Raw genomic sequence first — 18189 nt, forward strand, 5'->3', positions numbered from 1 at the left:
CAATTTCAAATTGCAAAGGATAAACAGTAGGGTTTATTGTCCTTGAATCACAGGAACAATTGAATCCTGGAATAAATGATTGCTTGTCAATTGTTATATAGTTGTAGGAAACTGAAGACATAAGAAATGAGAACCATGAACTTAAACCTCAGCTTGTGACATGAAGAAACCAGCTCCAGTTCATGACCATCTAGTTCCATGACTCTGACTTCTCTCGTCTTTGGTGCCAAGGGAGTTGGCAGATTTTGCCTCCCTCTCAAGAGTGAAGAACAGAGAGTCTGCCTTCTCACTGTCAAGAAAACAAATATTCCTCTCCCCTTCCCCACCTTCAGGTGGCACTAAGGGAGCTTTGCTGTCTTCTGAGACTTAATCAGTCAACTTTCCATTCTGGTCATGTTGTAACCTCCCTGCATAACAGTATTCACTCTCCTAGGGCTCAGCTGTAAATACCCCAAGCCTAGGATACAGAAAGGACACATTGCTGGCATAGAATAAGATACTAAAACCCACATCCGATTATTTTAGACATTAAATTACTGGAGCTCTTTGCAGTATTGTGTAAGCAATTAATTGCACACATACACACATTCACCTGCTATGAAATAAGCAGACCAGACACACCTTCCCCATGAGGAGAAGCTGACACATACATATTAAATTGGACTTTCATACTGCAGGCAGCACCTCTCTGAAACTGCCCAACAAACCCTGAACTGCTGGTAAGCAAAGTAGCCCTGCAGGCATATACAGGGCTCCTCCACCGGAGCTGGCAGATGGCAGACGCATTAGATCCAAAAGAAGCCTGGAGGGAACAGCACAAGGGATGCGGCAGCATTAACTATACACTGAAATAACTAACAGGGAGAAAAAGAAAGGAAGAAAAAAGCCAGCCCAACACTGATAGAGATCTTTAATTTAAAAACTGAGTAAGTTTATTCATTGGGAAAGTGCAACAAAATACCCCAGGGATAGTGCATTCCACTCCAACAATTAAAACTGCATTAAAAAGCAGATAGGAAGGTCCGAGTCTTAAAGAGAACTGACACAAAAGCTAGTGCTTTTCTTTGTTTCGATACATTTATCTTTGGGTTGCAGAGATAGTCACCGATTAATTTTTTTTAGGTACTTAATATACAACTTCTTTGCTTCTACTTGTAAGTCATTCTGTTCCTTAAAGATGCTAGCTCGGGACTGGAGGACCATAATCTGCAGGCACTTAAGAGGGGGCAGTTTTGAAAGAATGGGAATGTAGGTCTGTCACATACTTACTGTTGGGAGGAGATCCAGCTGGGAGCTACTAGATATTCTAAGTAGATATTTCCCCCCATTGTTTCTCTCTAAAATCTGAGGTATGCAAAGAAAGTCCAGTTCCACTCCTAAGAGCAGTTTCTGCTGCAGCTGAGGGGGTGCAAGCAGGCAAAAGGAGAGCACAGGACTACAGCAAGCCCACAGCAGGTGTTGCTTGAGGGAGGTGCTAGTTTCTGATCACTGAACCCACTGGGGCTGTAGAGGCAATTCTCTTGGAAAGGCTGCAGGTAGGTCCCACACCCATAGCAACCTATTCTCTTTCATACTTGTTAGTGTACTTGATCTGAGCTTCACAAACCCAATAGGATTCTTTAACACATAGCAATTATGTATCTTTTGCTAGCACTTTCTGCCCAATGATTTCAAAATACTTCATGAGCATCACTGAACCAAGCTTAAAATTCTGACATACAGGTATTTTAAAGGGAACCAAGTACAGTAAATGTCTGCAACAAAATGGCAAAGTTCATCTCCTGAGTCCCAGTCCTGAACTTACCCTTCTTTTCCTTTTAAATTCTCTTCTCCCCACTTATTTCTTACAGCAAGGAGGACTACGTTTATTCTGCAGAAGTTTATTAATCCCAATACAGACAAGTGACTTCTAGTATGATTACATTAGTTCCCAATTCCATACGGAGGTTGCCTGTCCAGTCCACGTCAGCATGATCTCCTGGTCTCAGCTGTCTGGATTTGGTTTATGTCTCTTGGCCCTGCTGTTCTCCTGATGGTGACTGTCTTCAGAGGCTGCTTGGCCCTTTCCGTTTGTCCCAGATTCCTCTGGAAATTTCTGACCCTCAGCCAACACCTGTCGAATAGTCATATTAATGCGGGAAGACTGCAAGTACTTGGCACACACCTGCCAATCCTCATCAGAGCTGAGCTCAATGACCGAGCCAACAGGAAGGTCTGAAGGAAGTGCCTGGTCCAGGCATGAAGGCAGAGCTGTCCCTTCAGGGTTGGGGAGGACGCGGGGGACAGCATGGTACAGCAGACGGCTGAAGCCAGACATCACCATGATATCTCCACTATGCATGAACATTGCTGTTGGGGCCTCCTCCCGCTTCAGGCCCCCAAGCAAAAATATTGAGGATTGCCCAAAACTAGAGGTGGTATGAGGATGGAGGGAGAAAACAAATTCAGTTAGAGGACAATTATATATACAGTAAGCAAATATTAGCAGCTAAATCCCTTTATAAAAAACTCAGCAAACCCAAACAAGAAAACCAGATGGACTCCTAGTAACAACTTTACAATGAGAACACAGAAAACAGACCAAGAGGCCTGGTTCAAGGTAAGCAAAGTGTGAGCAGTTGCCCTGCCAGGTTTGAAGCTCTGCTGAGGTATTTCATCCCTGCCTGCTAGTACCCAGCTGCCACTCTGCTGTTTTAGAACAGAACTGTGCTCCATGCAAAAAGCTCTTCCAGTCCAGGCACCACATCCATGCTATTCAAGCAGTCTTCAAAGAAAAACCTATGCCCTTGAGCTACAGATTCCTACTATTGAAATCTTCAGAGAACAAAGATTATACACCCAATTAGCAAACTATGTCATACTGAATTCCTATACCCATACACAACCATAGAAAAAAAAAAAAGCCACCAATCCTTCCACAACACCCAAGCACTTTCCTTGACTCACCTGAATGATAAGAGGGGCCTAGAATGGTCTAGTTCAGACTCATCCACATGAATTCCCAGTGAAGAGTCAAAATGATAGTAGTTCAAGATCCCTGCTTGGGCTTGGAAACCCCGGAACCCACAGGCTGCAGCCACTTGTTCTGACAGGAAAGCAAGGTCTGAGGGGAAAGGAGTGTGGTGATTTGCTGAGTACTTCTGGAGGAAGGAGAGTAGAAAAAAAACACAAACCACACCCAGAACATCAGAGCAGCAAATACAATTGGAAACAAACATTGAAGGAGAACTCAGTTTTGCTGATAGTCATGGAGAAGGACATCATATTTGCCTGGAAAATGACTACAACATAGGCAGAACCACAGCAGGTTTACCTCTTATTTAATTCGGGGCCTATGCTGAGACTGCCAGAGATTCAATTAATCGTGGCGTTAAGCATTATATCTGGATGGCAAATGAAGTCAGTAGGATTAGTACCTAAGGTTAGTACCAACATCCTGAGGATCTACTTGGTCATTACCTAAAGCTGCCAATGGAAAGACAGTTCTGTATCTCAACAGAGCTCTGAAACAAGTATCTTGATTCCTTCTTTGAAGAATAAACCAAACAGGAATCAATTGCAAACCTACTTTTTCTCTCTCCCATGAGTGATTCTGAGAGGACTGGAAGGGAAAAACCAAGTTTTTATGAAGGCCACCCAACAGGCTGACCTGGTAAATACAGGCTGCAAGCAGATTTGGTTCAGTATCTGCAATATACTGATAAGACTGCATATTCACTCTGCCATCCTTTCTCAGCCTCCATCTGACTCAGTCTTATCAAAACGTTTATTTTGGTCAGGAGGCTCAAAATAGGTGTTAGTTGGTGAGACTGTACTATACTGGTTCAGACTCTTAAGTTCAAAGTCACATCAGCAGCAGTCTCTTCCTGCTCTCACTCACCCCTCCAAAGAGTAGTTTCTCCAAAGTAGCTGTCTTCAAGCACTCAAGATCATTCTCATCTTAAGTAATTAATGATGCTTTTGTGACTGTCCCTTTTGGTAGGGTAAAAATGCTCACTTATCGTCAAATAGTCACAGGTCTAGAGCTGAGTATATGTTACCATGTTACCTTTCAAAGGAGAGAGTGCAGCAATGGACTTTTTGCTGTTAAATCCTTCACAGTAAACTAATACAGATTAAAATGTTCTTACAAGCATGGTTTGTTACAGCCTTTCCTCAAGACTGTCTTGTAGGATCATAAGCATTTTATTCCATGATGCCCTCTGTCTGCCATTCTGAGTCCTTACAGCTAATAAAAATAGAGAAGAATTTAATTTCAATACCTTAGTATCCCAGTTGTAATGGTAACCAAGGGTCACCCAGCGCAGCTTCTCCAGTAAGCTTCTGGGCTCCCATTTACTGGAACCTTTCCTTCTGCAAAGACAAAATGGAACGAAATAGGATACATGTTAATTTCTGAGGAGTTTTCTGGTAGCACAGCATACAGTAATGAGATTCACTCAGCCTATTAAAACCATCAATTCTAAACTAATTTTCAGTGCCATTATTTTTCTCTTCCAAAGACCCTGAAAATTCAGTTCATGCAGTTTGTGCAAGCTGTAGGGCCTACTGTCAACTACTATCAGTTTGAAAGCTTGTATTTTCAACATGATACATAACGGGTTATCAGATGGAGACAACACAATGAGCTGGTACAGATTTAGAAGTCAGAATTAAGCATGTACTATTTGAGCACCTGGAAGTGAAAGAACAGAATCTGTGAAGATCTAAAAGGTACAAACACAAGGAAAAAATATTCTAGGCACTTAATGGAAAGTGACAAGAAAGGAAAATGCTTCCCCTGACAGTGAAGTGTATCAAGTTGCAAAGGACCGCTAGTTCTACCACTCAGTGCTTTTACAAAAGTCCTTAGGATGGACTGACTCAGTGGTCGGTAAGAAGCAAGACTGCTCTAGCTATGACCATACACTTCTTGTCATATCAAGAAGTCCAGATTGCAGGTGTCTCCTATCCAGACTGCTATGCAGAACAAAAAACTGCTTTTCTAAAGTGACAAGCCTGATGCAGAAGGACTCAGCAGTCTGAAGCCACACACCAATTTACCATTCTTACTTGAAGGTGGTAAAGGCAGGAAGAGACCTCAGAGATGGGCTTTTACTATGGTCTACAGAAAAGTCCTTAAAACGTTACAAAGAGCATTACTATAGTAAATCCAATAGAAACATGTTAGTGACAAATATAAAAAGCAAGGTACACATGTATCTTCTAGTCCATTCCAGCAATTTCAGTTTCTTTTCTCAAGCTAATTCACATGTTATGGTAAAGAAAGGAAGAAAAGGGAAATGTACTCAGAACATCATGATAAACAGTAGCTCCAGATGGTTTGCTCTCATTTATAGCCTCATTAGTTCAGTAAGACATGCTCGCTTTTACAGAACAGGATTCATATTTGTACTGCCATGGTCAAGTCTCAGCCAAGCATCTGCATTTAATGCGCATTTGTACCTGGATACACAGCTTGTTTCTGCCCTTCACCTATAGCGTGCTGATAGTTCCTAAGCTAAACCAGGAACAGGAGTAAAAGGCCAGTTTCTTTACCTTTAGTAATTTTTCATAGCTCACTGATTATTGAAAGAAAGTAATCTTTCCAGTTTCCATCTTTGTCACATTTACCATAATGCAGCAACACTGTAACTGCTGCTGCTTGGAACAATTTATGGAGCCTACAAGCAGGTAACACAGCATTTAGAAAAGGGAGAGCCCACAACTCATTCCTCTACATCTTTAAATCAACAAAGTGAATGTTCGTAATTAGCATGTGACTTTTGAAAGCACCCTTCTTTTTCTACAGTGCTAGAGTGTTTGCACAACAGCAGGAACCCAAATATGCTCGGTAGGTCCTTATTCCCAGAACTTAGTATTTTGCATGCGATTTCACACGTGATTGCTAAGGAGAGGAAAGTCTGCGTGTTATGTATCTGGAAATAATGAGTTCCTAGAGCTGTAGCAGCAGGTGCTCCTACAAGCAAGCAGAGAGAAATTCTGGTATAACTGTGTTAGAAAGAGAACAAGACTGAACAGCAGGGGGGCTTTGGTCTGAAGCTTCCTTTTTTCTGTATCCACTGGTAAATGATTGCATCTATAAAATCCCCCCAGCCTTTTCCTTATACACAAGGATATATAAATCCCTCATAGGGATGCTCTACCCCCTTTTATGCTTTTAATTGTCCCCAGCACTAAAGAAAATACCCAAAGTCTTACTTTGTAAGAGACCTTTGCTGGTTTTGGCTGGGATAGAGTTAATTTTCTTCACAGCAGCTACTATGGGGCTGTATTTTGGATTTGTGCTGGAAATAGGGATGATAATGCAGAGATGTTCTAGCTATTGCTGAGCAGTGCTTACACAGAGCCAAGGCCTCTTCTGCTTCTCACACCACCCCACCAGCAAGTAGGCTGGGGGTGCACAAGAAATTGGGAAGGGGGTCAGCTGTCCCGGCTGTGTCCAACTGCCCAAAGGGATATCCCAGACCATGTGATGTCATGCTCAGCATATAAAGCTGGGGGAAGGAGGAGGAAGGGGAGGACGATCGGAGTGATGGCGTCTTCCCAAGTAACCGTTACACATGATGGAGCCCTGCTTTCCTGGAGATGGCTGAACACCTGCCTGCCAATGGGAAATGGTGAATATGTTCCTTGTTTTGCTTTGCTTGCGTGTGGCTTTTGCTTTACATGTTAATCTGTGTTTATCTCAACCCACGAGTTTTCTCACTTTTACCCTTCCAATTCCCTCCCCCATCCCATGGGGGGAAGTGAGCGAGCAGCTGTGTGGAGCTTAGCTGCTGGCTGGGGTTAAACCACAACAGGAGCATAGCATACATTTCTAGGAACTGTATAGACTCTCCCTACCTTGCGATACCTGCATCCCAAAAAGAGCACATAAGCCAGGACCCAAGCACATCTTATGCTTCTTCGTGATGGCTTTAAAAAACATTAAAGTTGTGTCCAGTCTTGGAAGTAAACCTCTTTTTAGTTAAGCATTTTGCTTCTCCCCTCCCTGAAAGGCTCTCATTCCAGATACTAGACAAGTTGGCTAGTTTGATCCGCTGTCCCCTGGGTAAAAGCACAAATACAGCAGTTTGCTCACCTGAAGACTCAGGCAAGTGCTTAATAAACCTGTCAGTGTTTCTGCCAGCCATCACTCTTCCAAACACTGTTTTCAACTGAAGTGGATTCAGCTGAAAATTAACCCCTGTTCTGATCATTCTCTGTGTGTGCAGGAGGTGCTGCTGGGAAAGGCCTGTCAAGCTGGAACAGTACCCCACTTTTTTCAGCTGTAGGGCACAATACTTTCAAAGAACAATTTTTCATCATTGATGGAACACAAAAAAGGCGTCTGAATTTCTGTAACTAATTCTGACTGAGCCTGAAAAACACAAGTGGGGGCATAACTTCTCTCCTAGGTGCAAATATTTAGAAGTCCAAATGTTGCTTTTGCTATTCCACGTCTTGTAGGTGTTAACAGTATTTCTGAAGAAAAATCTCAGCATGTCAATTTCACTAAGAGACTGAGGTGGAAGATGAGAGTTGTAGGAAACTCTGGTCACTCCATCACAAGAAACAATCATTATGAAAAAATGAGCAGTGAAGTCAGCATAGTAATGATAAATACCCAATAACTAAAAGATTGTGTACTGTAAACAGCATTTATCTTGTATGGTTTTTTACAGGTGACCAATTAAAAAAAAAGTCTTTAAAACAGCTTCAGTCACAGAACTCTGAACCTGTGGGAATCTTTCAGAGTAAACAGGACAGCCATCTCAGATTGAATGAAAAAAAAAAAAAACCAACCAACCAAAAAACAACCCAAACCAAAACAAAAAAATACATTGGAAAGTAAAACCACAGAAACTAGCTGATTTGAGAAGTTCAAAAAAGTGGAGGTAACAGCCTTTCAATTACAGTATACTAGGTCCGACAGCTGATGGGGAAGAAGAACTAGCATGAGCAGGGTGTTTGGAAAGGATCCTCTTTGCCTCAGAAAAACTGATGCCTAGAGGGACCTCACAGTTCCACTTGTAGCTGAGGTTAGCATGCTTCCAAGCACCATAATATCAGCCAGGATCACTATTTTACATTTTATTGATGGCTTTATACTAGAAAATCCCATTGTGAGTGTGAAAGCAGAGAATTAACAAAGAGCACATCAAGCCATGAAAAACCCATCTTTAACTTGGCATGTCTGACACCATCTGCATACTGCCAGCACGCACACAATCTTTTTCAGCTTCCCTTCCCTGATCGTTTTTCTTAGACCTTCTCAGAGCTGAGACCTTCTGGCTCCATTAAGTTTTCATCACCAAAGGTTATTGTGGACTCACCTCAGCTGCTCCGTGCTCTGTCCCCACAGGTCAATGGTCTTCTCAGGAGCCATATGCAGGTCCAGGTTGCAGACATTGGGTTTCTGGGGGTATAGCTTAAGACACTGTTTCACCCAGTGACGCTGGCAGCCCGGAAGGAAAGGGTTTGGTATGAAAATAAACCCTGACCACAGAGAAAAAGGGAGGGGGTGGGGAGAAAGTATAATTAGGCATTTCCCTGTTTTTTCTAGAACTAGAGCAAAGGACAGGGGTTGGAGGTACTGAAGAAACACCTTAGACAATACAACCACTGACTTTGCATGTAAGCTGATGAAATCTATTATCAAGTCTGAATAGTTAAGTTAAAAGCTATTGTTTTTTTCAGTACAAACAAATGGTGGCCATAAGGTAGAAGACAGGGAGGGCAGCCAACACTGGTCCAAGTAAAAAAGTGACAATAAAGGACATTATCTGTGTAAGGCATATTGATTACAGGTAGATAAAGGAGTAAGAACTTGGAAAGCCAAATGCTTTGGAGCAAATTTGATTTTGAAATGATTCAGCAAGATCTTTCTCTTGAACCCTGCAAGGTTAAAGTCATTCTGGCCTAATTTTTCCAGACTTCAAACTAACCTTGCTGCTGCCTCTGAACTCATACTATCTCCTTATTGCTACTCCAGTGTCATGAACTGCGGAGAGCAGTCCACAGGCTGAGCAAGACTCTAGTAACAGAAACTGTTTTCTCCTTTGCTTCATGTTTATTTCCAGGTAAGTCTGGTTGTATCCATCTTTGTGTTTTGGTATGGTAATACTCAAAGGGGATAAAAGTCAAATTATATCCCAAACTGCTTGTTGCTGACTGCAAATACTTTACAGTCATTGTTAATTAACAAAACAAAATAGATGTGTGGCTAGTCTGCCCATTCATTTAGCCAGGCACCTCAGGCAGAGTTCAAGCAGCAACCCAAATAAGAGGGTTAGCAGTGATGTAATAGATTGATTTGGTCTGTATCTCAACAGACAAGAGTCCTTGACATGATCTGCCATCACCAGGAGCGCTAACAGGATTCTTTACTGGAATTCTCTCCCCAGCACCCCAGGGGTGTTTACTTCCAGGCCAGGGTCAACGGTATTGATGAATGAGTGTCTGATGGGAAGATGCTATTAATCTGTATTGTACCTACTTCGAGAATCAAGGCACTCTCTGAAAGACTGACAATTCAGTAAGACTCACCAACACAAAATTCACATACAAAGAGAGATAAGGGTATAAGAGGAACAAAGGAAAAGGAGGTTTCAAGGTTTTACCCTACTGTGTTTTTTTGAACTTCTCAGTCATATCAAGTTAAAGAGACAAAAATAGATGAAAAAGGAAGAAGCAAGGCTAGGAGTCTCAGTAGGATACAAACTTGCCTTGTGGCCTTATGAAAGTGGTAATAAAAGCACAGAAAAAGCTTCCTGCCAGCATATCTCACAAGATTAAATTAACTGGTTAGGAAAAGAACCTTCAGTGTATTAATAATACACTGTCATTCATTTCACTTCATTCCCTGCACCTTCAGACTATGGCAGCCTTCTGATAGGTCTGGTGACGAGAAGTTTCTTTGCCAGAAGCACTAAATTTACTTTCTGTTGGCCTCTGCACAGGACAGAATAATCTACACATAGAACACAATAATCTTGCTGTCTACAACTTTTGATGTGGGGTTCTCAAAACACTTTACTACATTCATGAAATTACGCTCTACTATGTATGTATTATCTCCAGGTATTAATGAAGGAATTGAAGCCTGGAGAGCCAGTTACACACAGAGCTGAGAACAAGAATCCAAATTTTACGACTTTCGTATCAGAAGCTTAGAACATGCCATGTCTCTCCAAACCTTTCATTGCTTACTCCAGATTACATTGCTTACTAACCAGATTAGTCTAGATTTACAAAAGCAAGCACAACTAAGTAGTGGGTTACTGCTATACTTCCGATGTCAAGAAAGGCAGAAAACACGGAATTTCTAACAGTTGTAGAGTTTTACTATAAAATTCTACACTAATAGTTCCTGGGAGAACCAAAGGTGCTAGAAATCAGTGACATACCACATGTGGGAGGGACAAGAGAGATAGATTTCTGTAGCAATCTTTCTGACCTGAGTGAAGAACACCACAGACGAACTGAAGGGAACACAATTGGACCTCTTGGCATTGAAAGAGTTGGTGTGAGTAAAATGAGCAAAAGACAAATTCTTTGGGGATCTGTATACTAAAGGAATCTGCCTTGAGGAAGCAGATGCAATTCTCTCACTGCAGCAAAATCTGGCAGCACACTAGAAATTAATTTATACCTAGTGTTAGTGGTCTGAAACCTCAGTCAAAGAAAGGGTAAGACATGCAGATGTCTAGCAACAAGAACAACCCCTCATAAAACCAACTGGTGTCAGTTGCAAAGACCCAAAGACAGCATCACCCACATCTCACAGAACTCAGGACAACCGCAACAGAAATCCACCCAGCTTACTTAGTCTTATATTTCATTGCTCGCTGTGGGGACAAAACCAAATTACTTCCCTTCCGTATGCCCACAGACAAAATAAAGAAATTCGAACTTATTTTAGAGGGCTATTGGGGCAGTTGGTTAAATATCTTGAATGCTTTAGGATGTCCAGATAAAGGTAGCTGGAAAAGAATTATTCTTGTCCACACATGACTTGATTCTGAACAGGACTGAGAATTTGTTAACGTATTTGCATTTCATTTTAGTGAAAGGTTTTCTTTGTCAAAGCAGAAGAAAAACACAGCTAAGTGGAACACTTGTGATCCACCCCCACATAATTGCTAGGAAAGATGTTTAGACAGACATAAAGTGAAAAGTGAGACCAAGCAAGGGCAGCTATAACATGACAGGTAAGCAGAACAATTCGAGAGTCAAGAAGAGGTGGAAGCCTGTCTCCTGAAGTTATTCATTTCCTGTGTATTAACTACACCAAGTGGCTAATGTGGCTGCCTCAGTTTCAGAAATGGTAGGCTGGCTTCATAGCAACCTCCACAGACACTGACTGCAGTCTTGAGGAACCAAAAGAAACATGAGAAAAAACAAAATCAAATGAACAAAAATCCCTGAAATAAGGAAGATCTGGGGAACTACAAACTCATGAGTCTTACCAAAACCGCTGGTAAGATTAGGGAGCAAACTTTCACGACAGCAGTTTCCAGACACAGGGAGGTTGGGAACAGCAAGCATGGATTTACCGAAGGCAAATTTTGTCTAACCAGCCTTATTGCCTGCTAGAGGAAGATGCCCAAACAAGGGGAGAGCCGGGGATGCTGTTTACCTTGGCTTTAGCAAAGTTTTAGAGTCGGTCTCCTGCAGCCACACTGGGGGCTCATGGATTTTATGGGTAAACTATAACGGTGAGCAAAAGCTGGCTGGGCCATCAGGCTTAAAGAGCAGCAATTTGATGGATCAAAGCCTAACCAGTGGCTGTTATGAGCTGCGTTCCTCACATTGATAGAGGGGTCAAGACGGATAACTACATCTACATCAACAACCTGGACAATGGAACATTCATCCTCATCCCACTTACAGATAACACTAAATTGGGGCAGCAGTGAACATGCTGGAGGCTACTGCTGCCACTTGAAAGGAACCTTGACAAAGGTAAGAGCTACCTAAAGGGCCATTACAGAAAAGGTGAAGCGAGATTCTTCTCAGAGGTGCACAGCAAGATTATGAGCAGCAACAGTCACAAATTACAGCAAGACAAATTTTGATTTAAGGTGAAAAAAAAAAAAAAATAATCACAAGAGTGGCGAAACACTGGAACAAATGCCCAGAGAGGGTGTGTAATCTCTGTCCTTGGAGGTTTCCAAAACTCACCCATACAAAGCTCTGAGTGGCCTGATCTAACTTTCAACTTAACCCTGCTTTAAGCAGGGAGTTGCACTAGACATCTGGAGGTCCCTAACATCTTCCTGTGATTCTACCAGGTGACCTGCAAACCTGAGATCCAGTTCAGTTTTTGAAATAACCTGCTTAATGAAATTACTCTGTACCTTGTATAGGACAAGAGGTTCTTACTTACTGTACTCAGTGTTCTACACCAGCAAGTAGATGCCACACACTTCAGCCCTGAAACAACTGTACTTCAGCCACTTCTCTAATTTTCATGACATATGTTGAGGAAAAATAGATGCTACAGAAATATAAAATCTCTATCAAAGGCAACAGGAATCCATTCTTGCGAGGGATGGTCTGGTTGATCAGAGATTGTGAAACAACTGGCCTTTCTGATTTCACCTCCATATTGCTGCATCCCACCCTTTAGCTGACTTGTTTGTCCTCCTGCACTTAAAATAACATTAAATTACACTTAAACAAACCAAAATAGGTTTTTCAGGCAGGGCAAGGAGGATAAGATGGAAGATGCCTGAATCCAAAGCAACAAGGTTGTATTTAACTTTTCTTGAAATCAGAAGTACCTACCCGGATACCCATTGAGGCCATAGGCTTTCCACTGGCTAACTGGCTGTAACCCTGCCCTGTAGGCATCTTGATCACTGACTGAAGAAATATTGAGCTGTGATCTGAACACCTGGCAAAAGAAAACAGATCTGGTTAAAAAAAAAAAAAAAAAGAAGAAATACAAAATGCATCTAAGAATAGCACCTATAAGAGAGTGCTACCATATTCCAAGGTAAACCTCATGAAAATGCCAACTGTGCCACAAAACTACTGTCTAAGCAACTGTGACCAGAACAGGGCATGCTGCTAACAGAGCTAGTATGTACTCAACATAGAATCAAAAGGCACCTACAGTTTTTACAATACTTGGGGATTAGGAGAGATGCTCTCCATTCATAAAAAAACCCAAACAATTTATAGCGGTGAGAAAAAATTTGACACTATTTTTCAATTTCTACAGTACAGCCTCATCATTATAAAACATTCTGGTAATTATCTATCTTCATTAGAGAGCAATATTTAGTACCCATAACACTTTATACCTTCAAATAATGTTCCAAACACAAGTTGCTCATGATCCCATAGGGTAGATGACTATTCTCATCTGTAATTTACAGAAGTAGTAGTACAGTGATGAAGCAGCCAAAGTTGTCTGATGTGAAGAACTGCAGAAACCCCATAAATTCCAAATACCACATGGCCACTTCTGTTTCCAACAGCAGGCTCAAGGCGTAACAAAATATATTTTTCTTGATGTACTCTCTCAGGTCTCAATAACACATATATTTAAGCTGTAATAAGCCAACACTTGCTGAAAAGAACAAACTCATCCACTGTGTTCCCACTCCCTTTTTCCCTTAGGACTGGGAACTGTCTTAGGGAGGGCAGGATAGAGGCAGGTTGGTTTTGTTCTGGCTTAGCTCTCCAGTCGGGCTCTCCACAAGGCTGTGCAAAAGTACAGACTCATATAAGGAAAGAGCTGGCCAGGCATAGTGGGAATAGGCAGGCAGAGACAGGCAAGACTTTGTTTATGACAATTTAAAGTGTACATGAAATTAAGCCCTTTGCACACAGACTCTGCAGTGATAAATGTGTAAATCAGTCTCTCTGCAGGCTGACAGCTCTGGTTAACATCTTCTGAGCAACGGGTCTAAATTATGTACATAGAATTTGTAAGAGAACTCTAAATTAGTGCTGGGCAGCAGCTTCTGGCAACGTGCTCAGTTTTACCAATTTTTCAGCTTTCTGCCAAAAGCTGCTCTGTGACTGCCAGCCTTGAAGAGTTTAGTTCAGAGTCCTGTCTGCAGAACATCCCCAGGAAGGCTCTTCCTTTGACTATGACTCTGCCACCTCTCTGTTTCTCAAGCTGCTTACACACCAGCTGCTGCCAGGGCTTCTGGAGAACAGGAACTGTTTCTATGCTTAAGAATTACATGTGCTGAATCAGTTAAATAAGCCTGGTGGCAGGGCAGCTGGGGTATGTCACACTTCACTGAAGAGCTCAATCACTTGAAGCAGTTTTCTGAGAGGAAAGGAACAATAGTATCTGGGTCAATCTGGCCTGGTCTGTAGCTCTTCTTAAAAGAGAAAAGCCAGATGTTTTTAACCTGGAGGAAAGAGGACTAAAAGATGCTTTCACTAGTAAGCTATCAACTGATCTTAGAAGGTAACAGGCACAAAAAGAATGATGTGGAGAGGGGACAGATGCTTGTGATGCTTTCAAGTACTCTGAATTCCCCAAAAGGGCTGGAATCCTTTATTTGCTAAAGGACTGCTGCAAGCTCAAAAAAGGCTGAAAGGTTAACAACTCCCTTGTTTAATGCTAACACCTTGAACAATTTCATATGGGTCAGGGTTTGTGTCCTATTGACAGTATCAAAGTTATAGTCTGAAAAGACAGAAAAATATATTTTCTAACAGAACTGTAAAAAGAAAAGGCTAAGCATTTGAACTATGAAAAATTAGACAAAGTTTCATTTTAACCATATTCCCTACACCCTTTTTTCATACAAGCTCAAACATAGAAAATCCATAGTTAACAATACTTCAGCAGATACCTGTTATCCTTATGAGAGGTGACAAAATAGAAGATGAGTTTAAAGGATCACTCCTTCATCACTCAAGACACGGTGAACTACTAACCACGAAGGCTACTAGTTTCAGATGTACTCCTGTGTACCCCTAATCTACTCTAACGGTTGCTTTTATCCCAATGGCTAAGCCAAATGTTTATTATATGGGAGCAAGCAAGGCAATGAAACTTTACCAAGGGGAAGACTGCAAGAACCCTGGGCACACACTGCAGGGGGAAGGTGATCCCAGCTCCCTCTCCAGCTCACTCAGGTATTTCAGGTCCAAGACAAGGACCCATAAGCCCAGAAAAGTGTCAGCTCCGACAGTGAAACTTAGTTTTTTCCGTCCACATGTTCCTTTGCTTTCCTTAAGTAACACATAGTTCTAGTCAGAGTCTTTGGAGATCCCTTACTGCATCCTAGAGAGCTAATTAAACATTATGGAAGTAAATAAACATAAACAAAAGTGGTAAATCTGTGAACAGACCAAGTGCTGGCCCGGGACAGCTGGGCCGGCACCTTGTGCCCTCGGGCAGGATCCCGTAACCCCACGGCAGCCGGCCCAAGGGGACCCTGAGTGAACCTGCCCCTGGGTCCCGCGGGCAGAGGGGCCCTGGGCCCTCAGAGCTCATTGCCCTTCCCTAGCTGCCCGTCTCTACTCACGCAACTGGCTTTTAAACGTTGTAGCAACCCGCAAGAGGCTTGGCGCTGGAGGGCAGCGTCTTCTAGCCAGTAACTGGACAACATTAGAGACCTGGCGTCGAGCACGAAGGGAAACAACACCGCGCTCAAACACCGCCACATCGCTCAAAGGGCAGGACGAGCTCAGCCCGCGTCACCCAGCCCCTCACCGCGGGGCGAGGACAGGAGGAGCCCAGCGTTACCTGGCTCCCCGGCACGGAGAAGTCCACCACGCCCCGCAAGTCCAACGCGTCGCGTTGCCGGTAAAAGCGAAAGAGCCGTCGGAAGGCGTCCTCCCCGCCCTCCCGCGTCAGGGCCGCCGCCGCCGCCATTTTGGCCGGGCGGTGGGTGGTGCGGCGCGGCGCACTGCCGGGGCGGGGCCAGCTCAGCACAGCCGCCCCCCGCTCCCGCCGCAGCTCCTAAGATGGCGGCGGTCAGTACGGCGCGGGTGGCAGCGCGCCGCTCCAGGAGATTTTTCGACATTTTTGTGGCTGACGTTCCGTGGACGGTATCGAGCAGTGAGTCTACACCACCCCCTTCATCCCCCACCGGTGCTAGGGCTGGCGCGGGGGGAGACGGCCCCGCCGCGTGTACCGGCAGAGGCCGTGGGGACTGGGCCTGTGTAACCAGTTGTGCATTTCCCCCACAGAGGAGCTGAAGGAGTACTTCTCTCAGTTCGGGTCAGTGCAGAGGTGCCAGCTGCCCTTTGTGAGTACCCGCTTATTCTCCAGGCCACTGTTTGTGTCTTTTTGGTAAAACGGGGAAGAGCCGGCGGCCGGTGCTCGCTAGGCCCTGGCAGGGTTCGCCTTGCGGCTGGGGCCTTGCTGCGCTCCCTCGGAGCTGCTTTCTGAAAGCTTTCTGTACTCTAGTCAGATCTTCGGTGCTCTTCAAACTTAAGTTTCTTCTCCCAGTGGGTGCCGCTGCTTGTCTGCGAGCTGTAGGCCTCACTGAAGCTTCGTGGTTTCCATTGGCTTTGAAAGAGCTTTAGAAAGCACATTTCTCAGATCCAGTTGATACTGCCATGTCTGAATAATTAACCTGAAAGTACTTTGAGCTTCTCTATTGTCGTGTTATCTTTCTTCTGACAAAGAACAAAAGGTTTATGAGCCTGGTCTCACTGGTCTAAAAATTTTAAAGGTGTGGATACGAACCTACAATCCTTTCCTGATGTGGGTTCATATCCCATCCAGAGTGCAGGGCTAACACAAAACCCACAACCTCTTTAGGATGTTCTCAAGCTGTCAACTGTTTGTGCCCCTGCCATTTAGATTATTTATCTTCTGAGCATGTAGATCAGGGACAATAGTATCTACTGCAGTTTCTTAAGAGTTGAACAGCCAAAAAAAAGTTGTTCCTTTCCCACTGTTATGGATAAGTTGCAGGTTATTGCTGAAGGAAGTTCTGCCTGCTCGTTTCTCAATGCAAAGTAATGGTCTGTTAAATTAAGCTTAGTGTGTCAGAACATAAGTTAGTGAGCTGATGGGCTCACTATCAGTTGAGGACTAGCTTGCAAATGGAGAAGGGTAGTTTGAAACAATCTGGTTATTTCTGAATGCTGAAGCTTAGGTGTCAGCCTGCCACTCGAGTTCCTCAGGCCCAGGACAGAAGACTTCATTGTGAAGGCTGGCAGCTTACTGTAAACTGGCCTCCATCACCAACTAAAGCTGAACTGATACACATGTGAATGTTTTGATTCAGTGATTACTTTTAGGAGTGTTCATTACTGCTTAAAACTGCCAGAGGTACAAAAATCTGCCAGCAGCATAAGACACCCTAATTAAGACATCACTGTGATACTGAAACCAGGAGTGTGACTACAGTACCTTGTGGGTGAAAACTTCACCAGTGTTTGGAAGTGCTGCCAGTCATGCCTGATGATCAGAGTGGCAGAGCTGTTGTGAACTCTGATGGGGATCAGAGTTGGGATAAAAGGCACTTTGGTAGACCTGGCTTTTCTGCATTATCTCTTCTTTATTGACAACTGTCTTCTGATTGGCAAATTATTCTTAAAAATATTTTTTTTTCTTTTCAGTGCAGTTAGTGCTTCTCATCTTGAATTGCAGCCTACTTTCTTAGTATCTTAAGCAGCTGCTTTATCTTGCTGAATGCTCTTCAAGTACCATGGCAGGCTCATTTTCAGATGGGGCAGATATCTGAATGTCAGTTCTGTTGTGACTGACATAACAGTAGGTAACTTAGTGGAGTTTGAAACAACTGGCTATGCATTATTTCAGTCTTCCACTGTAACTTAAAATCTTAAGTTTTATTATGATTGCTGGACTCACACTGGGAGAAGAGAATACAGAACAGTCTCTGCTAGGCCCCTGGGTGCTGTCAATGAGAATAAACGTCTTAAAATGTAAAGAAGACTAATGAAACAGCAAATGTGCTAATTTCTCTGATAATTTCTAAATCCTTAAATTGAGTATCTGTAGAAAGTTTTTAACTGCCTATGTATTTTCTACAGTAATTGTATTTTATTTTTTTGAACTGGTAACTAGGACAAAGATACAGGCTTTCACAAACGTTACTGCTGGATTAAATTCTCAACACCAGAAGATGTTCAGAATGTATTTCAGAAGGACTCCCACATACTTGAAGGCGCTAAGGTAGCATGCCAATTCTTTTAATGAAGTTATGTAATAAGTTGAGCTCTTTAATTTTGCCTTTGGTTGGACACAGT

The 18189-nt window shown here is 43.0% G+C and overlaps 1 protein-coding gene across 5 annotated transcripts; it reads right to left on the reverse strand.

The window, feature by feature from the left end:
• Nucleotides 1-895: 895 nt before the first annotated feature.
• On the reverse strand, nucleotides 896-16023 carry ALKBH1 (alkB homolog 1, histone H2A dioxygenase). 5 transcript variants are annotated; one of them, XM_074824836.1, is made up of 7 exons: nucleotides 15710-16023; nucleotides 13296-13357; nucleotides 12775-12883; nucleotides 8319-8481; nucleotides 4263-4353; nucleotides 2947-3137; nucleotides 896-2408 (listed from the first exon to the last, which is right to left on the reverse strand). In XM_074824836.1, exons 1-7 carry the CDS (start codon nucleotides 15987-15989, stop codon nucleotides 1985-1987), a joined length of 1320 nt encoding a protein of 439 aa, XP_074680937.1. In that variant the 5' UTR covers nucleotides 15990-16023; the 3' UTR covers nucleotides 896-1984. The 5 variants fall into 5 exon arrangements, with proteins under 5 accessions (XP_074680937.1, XP_074680936.1, XP_074680940.1 ...); XM_074824835.1 differs by having other exon boundaries at nucleotides 2947-3140; XM_074824839.1 differs by lacking the exon at nucleotides 13296-13357 and adding an exon at nucleotides 15489-15579 and having other exon boundaries at nucleotides 2947-3140; nucleotides 15710-15802.
• Nucleotides 16024-18189: the final 2166 nt, after the last annotated feature.

Source organism: Strix aluco, chromosome 4 (assembly GCF_031877795.1).
Source record: "Strix aluco isolate bStrAlu1 chromosome 4, bStrAlu1.hap1, whole genome shotgun sequence".
In the NCBI taxonomy this organism is placed as follows: domain Eukaryota; kingdom Metazoa; phylum Chordata; class Aves; order Strigiformes; family Strigidae; genus Strix; species Strix aluco.

Excerpts from the sequence above, each read along its gene's own strand:
- ALKBH1 (XM_074824835.1), bottom strand. The coding sequence starts at position 15,989 with ATGTCGAAAAATCTCCTGGAGCGGCGCGCTGCCACCCGCGCCGTACTG. Across the intron at positions 8,482-12,774 it reads TGGCCTCAATGGGTATCCGG|GGTTTATTTTCATACCAAAC; the intron begins GTAGGTACTTCT and ends CTCTGTGGTCAG. Across the intron at positions 3,141-4,262 it reads ATTACAACTGGGATACTAAG|AAGTACTCAGCAAATCACCA; the intron begins GTATTGAAATTA and ends TCCTTCCTCCAG.